General features: G+C 39.3%; 2 protein-coding genes across 2 annotated transcripts in view; one reads left to right on the plus strand and one right to left on the minus strand.

Annotated features, from left to right (window-relative positions):
* Nucleotides 1-56: 56 nt before the first annotated feature.
* Nucleotides 57-7,906, minus strand: LOC145486226 (uncharacterized). Its single transcript, XM_081464848.1, has 3 exons — nucleotides 7,564-7,906; nucleotides 5,713-6,888; nucleotides 57-4,741 (listed from the first exon to the last, which is right to left on the minus strand). The coding sequence occupies exons 1-3, from the start codon at nucleotides 7,661-7,663 to the stop codon at nucleotides 4,221-4,223; spliced, it is 1,797 nt and encodes a 598-aa protein (XP_081320974.1). The 5' UTR covers nucleotides 7,664-7,906; the 3' UTR covers nucleotides 57-4,220.
* A 4,278-nt stretch (nucleotides 7,907-12,184) lies between these two features.
* LOC145486253 (uncharacterized) overlaps nucleotides 12,185-12,264 on the plus strand; it is a 3,803-nt gene continuing 3,723 nt past the window's right edge. The window contains exon 1 of the mRNA XM_081464881.1: nucleotides 12,185-12,264. This exon is cut by the window's right edge and continues 316 nt beyond it. The gene's annotated coding sequence lies outside the window, so the exon portion shown is untranslated.

Raw genomic sequence — 12,264 nt, forward strand, 5'->3', positions numbered from 1 at the left:
AAGTGTTTGAGAGTGGGAGGGCTGACCAAATGAGCACAGACTCTGAGCCTTGTAGAGGAAGGGGAAGGGAAGGGGAGGTGTGTACAGTGAACTGGCTTACACTTTGTGTACAATCGCAGTCACTTTGATTTTGTTTCTGACTAACCTGACCCAATTTAAACTTTTTGCATGACTACTAAAATGTAAAGAGGTTTTCAAAATATCCCTGTGCATCTCAGACAGCTGGGTAGGGATGTTCAGATTTCAATACTACCAAGAGTTTCCATCCCTTGATAACTGCCGAGGAGATTAAACTACAAGCCGGGATGGACTTCATGTAATACTGGTTTACATAAAGAATTTATTGTAAAAAGCGACATTTTACATGATTCAGCAGCATTTCTATTAACTTATTTTACTTTAATTTTACGTAGCTTACAATTCAAACTTTTGAAAATACAGGAGAAAAATGACTAATACTATGAACAAGAGATTTTCTCTAATCTGGATCTTTGTTACTAAGCAACAAAATTTTAAATGAAATAAATATGCTCAAGCTTACAATTTCCATTGTGGAGCACCTTGATAAAAAGAACTTCCAACCACTTGTTTATAACTAGTTCTATTATTAGAGTACCAATTTTCGTGAGAATTATAATTGTATACTCAAGGCATTTACTGTGCCATCTATTTTTAAAATTATACTTCTACAAGTCAGAATTAACACATCTGCATTAACTGGCTGCTTATTACAGTGCCTTGTATTATCCATTATTCTCTCTGTTATACTCTTAGGAGTTACCAAGCACTTAATGACTGACCCCAAGGGAAACAGTGAGTTTTGGTTTGTTCATTGAGGGTGTTGGGGAAATGAAACTCACTGTTTCCTGTGGGAACAGTCATTCAGTGGTTTGCTATACCTCCCAACTCAAAACTAGAACAAACCACAAAACATTTGCTTCATGCCAGCTGGCACACAAATTTGCCACGGTTTCAAGGTGTATGACCTGATCACGTGTGAGTCGAAAGTTCAAGTTATTGCTTCCATAGTGAGTTAGTGAGCTTTAACCCATGACACATGACATGTTCTCCTACAATCAGAAAATGCAGTTAAGTTGGGAGGTACAACAAACCTATTACTGCTTGCATTAATTGAAGACAATGACATTAACACAGCTATATTTTGCAATGTTAAATTGTGATGATTGCATAATAATTATAAGATCAACAAAATCAATAATGAATAAATTGAGATTAACACAACTAAATTTTGCAATGTGCAGTTCCAGAAAACATTCATACTGTCCCCACAGAAGGGATTGGAATTTCCTGGGGGTGGGGGACCACCACTGAACTTACTAGTTAAACATACAGTATTAAGTAACGCAGGTATCCTTTGGTTACCCTTTGTCCATTGGTTCTACCACAAGAAATAAACAAAAATAAAACCCACTCTTTTAAGGGTTAGGCTTCCTAAAAGCCTGTTCCAGATTCTCATAACCAGACTCAGTCTTAGTTGACAAGTCTCAAGGGCAGACCTGGGCTAGTCTAGACTTAGTTGTTCAAGAGCAACAACAAGGTTTATTTGTGCTGTAAAAAAACTAATTAAAAGCAATTAATTATACAATATTAATTAATAATACATTTCACAGCAGGTCACCCAAAATAACTATGAGGCTAAACTACTTGGATGACCACCATTTATTGATTAAAAATAAAGAAACTAGTAATACAGAACACTGGATAAAATGTGTGGCTTATCAGGTACACTCAAACATGTACAAATGATATTCATCTGTTTCGTCCATAAGGTACTGTGAGGTTGAGCTTGCTTTGAACAATGTTAGACAACAGTGCGAAATGTAAAGCTGGTAAAAAAAATTTAATATGCAGTCCCTGAATTGATCTTATGTACAAGTCCAAATTGTTCAGTTATCAAGCTTACAGAAATCTGATATGTGTGTACCAAATTTGCCACCATCTTGCATTGTATATGCAGCGAACAAAGAGCTATATTTTATCTAATTTATTAAGCGATGCTTCAACTAAGTGTAGTTCTTTTGTTTAAACAAGACATTCTACAATCCAAATCATGATTGTTTCCCACACTGGATCTGATTTTAGTCTTTACACTTACACATACCAGTAACTTAAACGTTGCATTCACATATTACGACCTATCCACGCTTTAAGCCAGATCGACACCCACAAGCATCCTCAGGATGACCCGTCTCTTTGGCAAAAAACTTCCTTTTTCATGTTGCTGTACTTTAATTGTTGGCTTGAGCTCACCCCATAGCAAATTTTGGACACAAACTTTATATTTCAAATTTGGCCAAAGGTTTTCCTTGTCACCAATTAAGGCTGATTCATTACATGCCGAAGGTCACCCACATCACTTACTCTATTAAGCACATTTTGATAATAACTCATATTTACACAGTATAATATTATTTAGATAACACTCAGTACGTTGTATTGGAAATCTTGGAATCTGATTGGTTCTACCATAAATCTATTTGCTGACAGAGCATTACTGTATACCCATGCTCTTGAATAGGAAACTTTAGATAATAAATCCTTGGTTTTTGACATTAATCCATCAGAGTATTTGCACTCCTTAACTCTGCTAGGCCTCATTTGAGTGCAGGTTTTTGTTGAGGTTTGATGGTCAAGGGTAAAATGTCGAGGGTTGAGGGGAAAATGTTGAGGGTCCAAGCAATATTTAAAAAGTTGATGTTACTAAATAATGTTTTTAATGTTTTTAGTATTAAATAGATATATAATGCTAGTTCTCGTGGTTCCTTTCTTCAGCTCTTTCTCGCCTTGTGTATGTTGGGAAATAATAATAATAATAATTAATAATAATAATAATAATAATAATTGTCGCAGCTAATTGCCGTTGCAAAGTACAGCAACGACGCAGCTCAACAAGGTCGAACCGAAAGCATACATACATTGGCGCCTCTGGCAGCCACTATACGGTCCATGTGTGACCTTGGAGCACAGCTTACAGCCAGCTGGAATCAGCTGTATGTTGGTTTTTGCTGAGGGGGGAAAACCGGAGAACCCGGAGAAAAACCGTCAAAGCAGAGAAGAGAACCAACACAAACTCAACCCACTTAAAGGATTTTTGAAAGTGATGGAAGTCTTACCAACGACATCTACAGTTTCTAGACATAGAATATATTTCAGCTTATATGTACAGTTACATCACATAACTAATCGCTCTGTAGCATGGGATGGTACACAATAATTTGCAATTACTGAACAGTTGAAAGATGATTTGCCCCTTTTAGTTTGACAATTTCTTCACTCTAGGAAGATTCACACACTATTTAATCGGCAACATGTTAGACTACAAGTAGTCCATCTTGCGCTTACCGGCTGGGTATCTAGTGTTTTGGAGACATTTACCAGGTGTTGGTATCTAGACACAATGCTGAAGAGAGGAACTGCACAATTTAGCATTATATGTTGTTATGTTTTTTTTAATATTAAAACCATTAGTAATATTAGTAATATTAACTTTATCAAATACATTACCTGGAGCCTTAACATTTTACCCCCGACCCTCAACATTTTTTCCCTTGACCCTTGACATTTTACCCTTGACCCTCGACCCTCAACAAAAACCTACACTTGCCTTATTCAAGACTATTTGCTCAATGAAAAACTCAGGCTCATAGCCAGTCCGATTGATGACAGGTATAGCAAGTATGGCCAATGCCTCTAAGTAGCTATGGTTACCATAAGCAATATGAGCTTGTGGAATTATCACAAGCCTGAATAAGTGTGCATGCACAGATGATCAATATTGAATATTGTTTGACATGGCATGCACATACTTGCTCTCTAAAATAGAACTAAGTACTACATAGCTCATGATTTCATCGCAAACCAATGGTCAGGATTGTATCATGTTAGAATTTTCACTTTTTCTTTGACAACCTTTTGCAATCATAATACCAGTGTACAAGTACCAAGCAGTGAAACTTACAAGTACAGTACCGATCAGAAGAAACCTAACAGGAAATGCGTTTGTGAACGGGAACGGAATGGATACAGAACAGGTATGAGAACGGGAACAGAACGGATACAGAACGGGAACGGGAATGAGTGTGGAACGGAAACAGAAAGCGTTCGGTCAAGCATACCCTGTTAGGTTTCTTCCGATCGGTACTGTATGCACTGATCATGTAGCTATTACATCTAGGGTATTTCAGTCTGACCCTTTATGTTCAGTCTGAACTCCCATTGACCCAGTCTTCAAGAATTGCTACCACATCCATTCTCCCCAGATCCTCACCCTTTAACAATTCAATCAGGTTTCCTACTGTTGCTTCACTCGATGAAGACCAGTTTTGCAAGATGACATCAGTGGGATTTGTCACCTGTTCAATGGCACGTATAAAATCTCTGTCGAATCCAACTTTCTCTGCCAGCATTCTGAAGTCATCAAATTTCAAATCTCGCTTGACATTCAACATCATGCACAATTGGGCATGCAATTTCAGCGGTAACTTTGCTAGCATAGTTGAAAGCCTTCTGTTCACTTGCCTGCTGTTTTGTGTTGCACCCCGGTCCACCACATCACCTCCAATGGGATACAAGCTAGTTTCTTCAATACCTGTCTTGAGGTCTTCAAGATGTCTTCCAGTAGATCTTCCATCCACATTATCAGGATTTAGGTTCATAGACTGAACTCTGTTTTCAGCTTCATCAATGTCAGATTCCAACTCCACAGCTTCCTTTCTGTACTCTACAGCACAAAAAAGATTGCTGTTCACAGATGTACCTTTCGTGACTGTTTCAAATGGATGATCAATTAGCTGGGATTGGTGGTACATCTGACTGGTGTAAACACTACAAGTGAATTTTAAATCTCGGCAGGAATTCTTTTTTTCTAATCGTTCATTCACCCATTAGCTTGTCTAGCTAGTGATGTAATCATTTAGGTTTAACTCCTCCACTGCAATGCGCAAATAACCTGGTTAGTACATGTACATTTTCATGCAATACTACATGTACAAAATCAAAAAACAGTGGTTATCCCCCCAGTCCCCTCCAGCAATTAAGTTTTGGGTAACACAAGAATTATTGAATGTGTACACTGATTTCAGACCAACACAACATTGAACGGGGGCGAGGGAGGGGGCAATTTGGATGTGGTTTGATACATCATAGTATCATGTGCAAATAAAACATTCATTTGAGAAAACTGTTTCAATGGCTTTGTCCAGGGTGGTAACTTTATCCTCAGACCAGATAAGATTCTTTAAAATTAATTTGTTTCATGCAATTCAACAACAGTGCTAAATTCACTGATAGAAAAATTAATGAAGAAGAACAGTTTTTACAATAACTGCAGAAATTATTGTATGCTCATTGGCTAGTTTTCATTGTCAGTAAATGGACAGACACATGAATTTATAATTAATGTGATGTAGTAAGAGCAAACAATTTGACAATTTGTTATTGTAAAAACCAAATCAATGTTAGTTTTTCATGCATCTGTCCAGTTATTATCAAAGAATTTTATCATAACATTGTCAAAGTAGTCTGCAGCTCCACTTGGCTATCGCCTCCTGGATCCATAGTTTACTTTGATAATGTTATGACAAAATTCATGATCACTAACAGGACAGATGTATAAAAAACTGACTTCAATTTGTTAAATTTAATAAGAAATAACTACAATAATTATAAAACATGAAATGGATTTAAACATACCAGATTTGGCTGGAACCATTCTAAACATTGTCTCCACCAATTGGTCACACTGGGTTTCCCAGCTGAAATGATTCCTGTACTCATATCTGAGTTTTTCAGATTGCAACTTGCGTGCTTTAGGGTCCTTGGCTCTGACCTCCTTTATCTTGTCAGCCCAGACTTGAGGGTCGTCAGACTCCACAACGTGTTCTTTACCAGAGGGTAACTTCTTCAAGACCATACCAAGTCCACAATTTCCACTGACAAGAACAGGTAGGTCAGCAGAAATGGCACGGAGACCACTTATTCCAAAACCTTCTGTCCTTGAAGGCTTGATCAAAAGATCTACTTCACAAAGCAACCTGCGCCAATATTCAGTGTCGCCAGAGCTGGTTCTCATGGTCAGTTGATTCAAATTGATTCCCTCTTTGAGTAAGTCTTGCTTTAGCTGAGCTGCATTATCCTTTGGCTGTCCAACAAACAGAAGAAGGTAAGATGTATCCTGCACCAGTTTGATAGCTTTTGCAGCAATATCACATCCTTTGACTTTGAAATACTTAGTTGATCCACTGATCAACACACGGAACTTTTCACCTGCACCTCCTTTCATCTGACGCACACCAAGAAATTCTTCAGTGATTGCTGGTGTCAAGTCAATCACATTCTTATCTTTGCCACAGAAACGCAGGGCAGATTTGTAAGCTTCTGCTACTTTAGGACCAACTGCAATGACAAGATCAGCTCTTTCACACAATGTCGTCTGAAGTTCATGTTCAGATTCTTGGACAACCATACTTGAGGCTGATCTCTCTAGAAATTTCTCAAGTTCTTCACTAATTGTGTGAACAACATGAACCCACTTACATTTCTTGGTCTCTCGAATGATTTGTGCTTGTCGACCAAGGTCACGTCCATAAGCATGTATTATGAGAATATCAATATCAAGAGCATCAGGTGGATAAGCCAGAAGTTCAACTGGTGAGTAACCAGAGATTTCTTTTGCATCAACAAGTTCAATGTTCAAATTCCTTGCATGTTCTTTCTGCTGTGTGGTGTACTTAGGAACAAATCCAACCAGTTTGACTCTGCTGTCCTCAGCAAGTTTAGTCAGTAACTGCCCGTTCACTGCCTTGTTCCAGCCATCAGCATCAGACGCCAGTGTAACATTCAATATTGCTGAACACTGTGACAGTGATCCTGAAAAGATCAGCAAATCCATTAACATCAAGTTGAGTATTTTACAGTTTATCAATTATATGAGTCATGTTTCCTTTAGATATAAACTTGCTCCTGGTGTTTACTTCAAACTTGGCCATGAAGAGCTGGCATTTTTCTAACTGAGCCTAAGTTGGTGTTAAGAATATTTAATGATCAATTTTGACAGCCATCCTAAAGGGTATCATACCTCAAATTGCTCCTTAAATTATGCTCATTTAGGGCTCATTTACAACTCTTATTTGGATACTTGGTGTGTAAGATTACTTATAAATGCACTATCATATGCATTGACATCATAACCCAGGACTAAAATGAATCTAAATCTAAAAACAACGAGAAAATGTTACTACGAAGCAGCGATGAAGTTCTTTCTCTCTACAATGTACGCACTTCCGCATGCACTCGATGTGTAAAATATATGATTATTATCGATACTTCAGTCTTCCTTGATATTGTTTTATACTGGTAGTTTTTCGCATTTGCCGCAAAGTATTTATGAAGTGAATGACCAGTAACTCAACGAAAGCACAGGGCAACGAACAAAATAAGCTAAGTAAGCACCAGGCTGATTGTAAGTAAAATTCAGACACTATAATCCGAGCTCAAGAGAAGATCTGAGCTAAATAGCGTTTTGAGTTCAAATCAATAACTTACCATTGGAGTCTTTCTCATTTTCGCCTACCCTTGACTGTGATTTGAGGCCAAGTTTCCCTGAACTTTCGCTTTCACCATCTTCGGGAAAACGCGCCGCCATTTTTAACCTCGCCCCCCACGGTGCGTCTGCCGCTAGGAGGGGAAGGCAAAGGAGGGATGGGGGCGGCGGGGAAGACGATACTCGAGCAGACGTAGATTGGGATTGGGAGGAGTAGTGCGGTGGCTTAGGGTGATTTTAAGGGTAGATCGTTACAGAGTGGAAGAAAGCATGAAATTTGGCACAAAGAATCTTGTTGGTATAAGAAACAAATTTAGCCTGGGTGCCACGTGATTCGATGATCGGGGCGGGGAGGGGGGGGGGAGACACGTCATTTCAATTCAATTCTCGATAAGCCTCACTATCATGAAAACGAGGCTGATAAATCAATCCATAGCTTTTTTGCTTTTGATCACCAAATTAAACCAAAATACGTCAACAGCTTGTAAATTAGGTTGTGTGGTTCGTTTAGATAGCCTTAACGTGTTTATGTCAAGTGAAAATAGCATGTTTCTTGCTTTTTCGCTCATGTTGAATGATCTGACTTCATAGCATGCAGTTGAGCTTGAAATGGTTTTTTTTTTTTTAATATAGTTTTACTTTGGTTTTTCATGAAGCGAATGAGAAACTGAGGAAATGGAAAAATGTACAATCGCTGCCACGTATGCAAACATATGCTTCTGATGCAAAGGATAATATACAACCGGTGCCAAGCGCGGGAAAATATGCAAAAGGCGCCAAATACGGGAAACGCGAGTCCAGGAATTCAGTTGAGGACCAGTTTTGGTTTTATGTCGAGAGTGTGATCTGTAAACAACCTTTAATCATGGGCTAACTTCGTTTAGGCAACACGAGGTAAGACAAACAGAATATTTGATTACCTGACGATGCAATTTAAGCTTGAGATGGCCGGCGAAATGGATTAATTTTAACAGGCCAACTTTCTATTTATATTGACAAGAATGCTTGGTTTCTTAATTACTTTGGGTAGATAGTTATTTAATTGAGTGTGGGCCAGAATCAGTACAAGAATTTTGTAAGACAGTGATCGAAGATAGAACTGTATCGATTCATGATACCATCAAGAAAAATTCTCTGCCGCTGTTTAAATAACAAAAGCCCACGCCAAAAACAAAGACAAAGCAGCAAGTAAGTGCACTGAGAAGCGATTGCAACCTTTTCAGCCGTTTGTACATTGCCACCCAGCATCGAAGCGGAGACCTAGACGAATGTTTTATGCACGAAAACCAGCCCTACCCACCATCTCTCCGAGTTTGGAAAGCTAAGATTCGGGACTGAGAAGTTATACCTCTTGACATATGTTAAGCCTGCCAGTGCAAAGCAGCCGGATCCACCTCCGCTCTACGATTGGAAGATCTTTGGTGGAGCAGCTGTTGTTCACGCCCTTCCATCCACAACTGTTTCCACCTTTGATAGCTATACTGAAAACGTCTTTTTCCCATTCATTCTGAATCGTCTCCAATCAAGTAAACGAGTGGACATTGTTTGGGATACGTATAAGGCGAACATTGTCAAGGATTCAACAAGAGAGAAGGGAGGTAAGGGTCAGAAAAGAAAGATAACGGGTGACACCAAGATTCTTCCAAACTGGAAAGCATTTCTTCAAGACAATACCAAAAAGAAAGAACTCTTTGCCCTCCTGACAAGCAGAGTTTCAAACTTCCAGTTTCCCGAGAATAAGGAAGTAAACATCACCTCAGACGAATCTGTAGTCTCAAGCAGAGGTTCTACTGATAAACAGAGATGTGACCACGAGGAAGCCGACACAAGAATTGGTTTACATGTTCAACACGCGCTGAACAAAGGATGCAGTCAGGTTTTTGTCCGCACAGTGGATACGGATGTTCTTGTCATAATGATAGGGATTTTCCATGACTCGATCGCTTTGTATCCGTGTGCAGCCATCTGGATTGGTTTGGGCATGGGGAAATATGTCCAATACATCAGTGTGAATGCCACCTGCGCATTTCTTGGCCCTGAAACGTCTCGGGCACTCCCTATGTTTCATTCATTCACTGGATGCGACAAGACCTCCTGTTTCTTTGGCAAGGGTAAGAAGTCTGCCTGGGACGCATGGAAGTCATTCCCTGACGTGGCAGAGACATTTAAGTTCCTGCAAGATCACCGTTATTACCAGCTGGACAAGGATGATTCATCTTCAAACTTCTTGGGCGATTTACAGTAGTTCTCTACGACAAGGCCAGCAATGTGATCAATGTAAATGACGCCCGCAAAGAAATTTTCACCAAAAAGAACAGGACCCTAGAGAACATCCCCCCCCCCCCACCCACAGGTAAATTGAGTTGTAAGGAATGAAATTCAGGCTTTCGACTTATTCTACTGTTCTTATTTATTTCATGCCGTGTTTCTATAGTAATAAATGTATAACGACAGGGACAAAAGTAGCAAAGCTGAATTCTAATTTTGCTTATGTAGGACTCGCTATTACAGCACGCTTTAAGAGCAGTTTACCAAAGTAGCATCTGGTACACAAGCCTGCAGGCCGTTCAGATGGTTCCTTCACCCGAGGGATGGGGTTGGTGTGACATGGATGGCACGTGGAAACCTGTCTGGATGACCCTTCCTGAAGCGGCCAAAGCCTGTCTAGAACTCCTTAAATGTGGTTGCAAACAACAATGTGCTGGCGGATGCAAATGTATCAAAGCTAATCTCTCTTGCACAGGGTTATGTCAGTGTTCAGGAGAATGCAACTATAATTAACATTAACCTGATCTGAACAGAATGTGTTCCAATTCCGTGTTACCAGTCAGTTTTCAAAGTTTTCTTGATAGCTGGTAACCTCAGACGCCCCCCCCCCCCGACACATCTCCGTGATTTGATTTCTTTCGAGCTTGTCATAAATTATATTTTCGTAGTACGACTTGCAGTTTACGATATAAATATAAACACGGGATGTGTGTGCTTTTCTTAGTTTGCTCCATTCTGCAATGACATTCTTGTTATGTATTCAGTATGTGCGAGAAAACAAAAATCTCGGGATGTGATTGTCAGGTGATTACATCATAATTACTATTAAATCATTGTGAAATAAATATAGTACCCGAATGATTATTTCTAATGTTCTTAAACAAGTGGTAACCGATTATAAGGATATTTTACAACATTTTAATATACAACCTCGTTTTCATGCTAGCAAAGAGTGTCGCAAATTAAATCTAATTGCTGTATTAACTGCATGTAAAATGCGACGTTTAAATCAATTAAATGCGACATATTTCAATTAAACCCGAGTTCAGTCGAATATTCGACTGATCCAGTCGAATATACTACTGAGGTTCGACAGTTGATTGAAACGCCGCATTTTATGTGTGCCGAATCTAATTCATAAATTATGTTAAATTATATTTTACCCATAACTCCACAGTTTTGTGCTGCACGGCATGCGCACAACAAGCTGAAGGGAATTTTTGGCGGCAGTTGCAGCATGTATCATGTAGAAGGAAGGCTGTTGAAGACACCAGCATGTGTGGTTCTTGCTTCGCTCCGATCGTGTAATGTAGTTATGCAAAACCAATTAAGCTTAAGTTTCGGCCTTCAAGAAAAAAACCGCTAGTAGTGTGTGCGGTGGTTCTTACTCCTCCTCGGCAAAGCTATGTAGAAGATGGAGAACGAAATCTGTGAACTTGAATTTGATCAGGAGAGTGAAACAACAATCAGAGTTTAAGAGGTAATGCACTGCCATCTGCATTATAAATCGCCCCATTCTGTTTGCTTGAATGGCCTTGAAAGGTGTGAATGATCTTAACGCAAAATGTGCTCCTTATCATTGTCAGCCGCATTCAGGTGGGAAACTTGGAGCGGTGTCAGCTGGGAATGAACACGTCGCTCGCGCTCAGCAATTTTATTCGGCAAAAAAATGCGACGTTTAAATCAAATCAGCCGAACTTGTTCATTCGAGTCGACTAAAATTAGTATTTGATTCGGCGCATGTAAAATGTGACGTTTAAACCGGGCCTCAGACTCCTGAAATATGTTCGATACTAGGGCTGTGCTTCTTTTTCCCAGGCCTTCACGGTCAATCCATGATGTCTGAACTGTACAATACATGTATTTTGTTCCTTGCTCGTGAGCGTCTACGTATTGTAGACTGATGATAGCTGGCGCGTTCATCCGGGCTCAGTTCCAAAGCCACACAGTGTGTGTCGGCCGGACCGCTTACAACTCTCCAATGTTTGTCCGGTAGGCAGTCCGGTAATATATAAAACAACACAGATTTGGCACACAAATTTGGCTTGAAGTCATTATTTTGAAGAAAATGAACATCTATGCGTTGATTTATCGACAAAGAAAGGTCCCGACTATATTTTAGGAGAAAAGATGTATCCAAAATAATATTTTAACATGTGAAAACACAGAAGGGCCGCAGCCAGGATGAATCATGGTAAAATATTAAGACAGACGAAAGCTTGTGTTTTTTATATACTTTAAGCCAGAGAACGTTTTTATGTTTAACCATTTTTACTTGCAACACATATTGTTAAAACTGATAAAACATAAGACTGCCTGCATCGTAGGCCAAATGAAACAAAAAACACCATTTTACCTCCAATAGTGCGCAACACAGTAAATGGTTTGAACCCAGGAGTATCAGTAGTTTGTATAGTGTGATCGTCCGGGTGAGT

This window comes from Orbicella franksi, chromosome 1 (assembly GCF_964199315.1).
Source record: "Orbicella franksi chromosome 1, jaOrbFran1.1, whole genome shotgun sequence".
NCBI classification, from domain to species: Eukaryota; Metazoa; Cnidaria; class Anthozoa; order Scleractinia; family Merulinidae; genus Orbicella; species Orbicella franksi.

What these genes read in the sequence shown, in the direction of transcription:
- LOC145486226 (XM_081464848.1), bottom strand. Translation starts at nt 7,663, where the DNA reads ATGGCGGCGCGTTTTCCCGAAGATGGTGAAAGCGAAAGTTCAGGGAAA. An exon ending in AAATGAGAAAGACTCCAATG is followed by an intron (nt 6,889 to 7,563) that starts GTAAGTTATTGA and finishes TGATCTTTTCAG; the next exon opens with GATCACTGTCACAGTGTTCA. An exon ending in AATGGTTCCAGCCAAATCTG is followed by an intron (nt 4,742 to 5,712) that starts GTATGTTTAAAT and finishes TTTGTGCTGTAG; the next exon opens with AGTACAGAAAGGAAGCTGTG.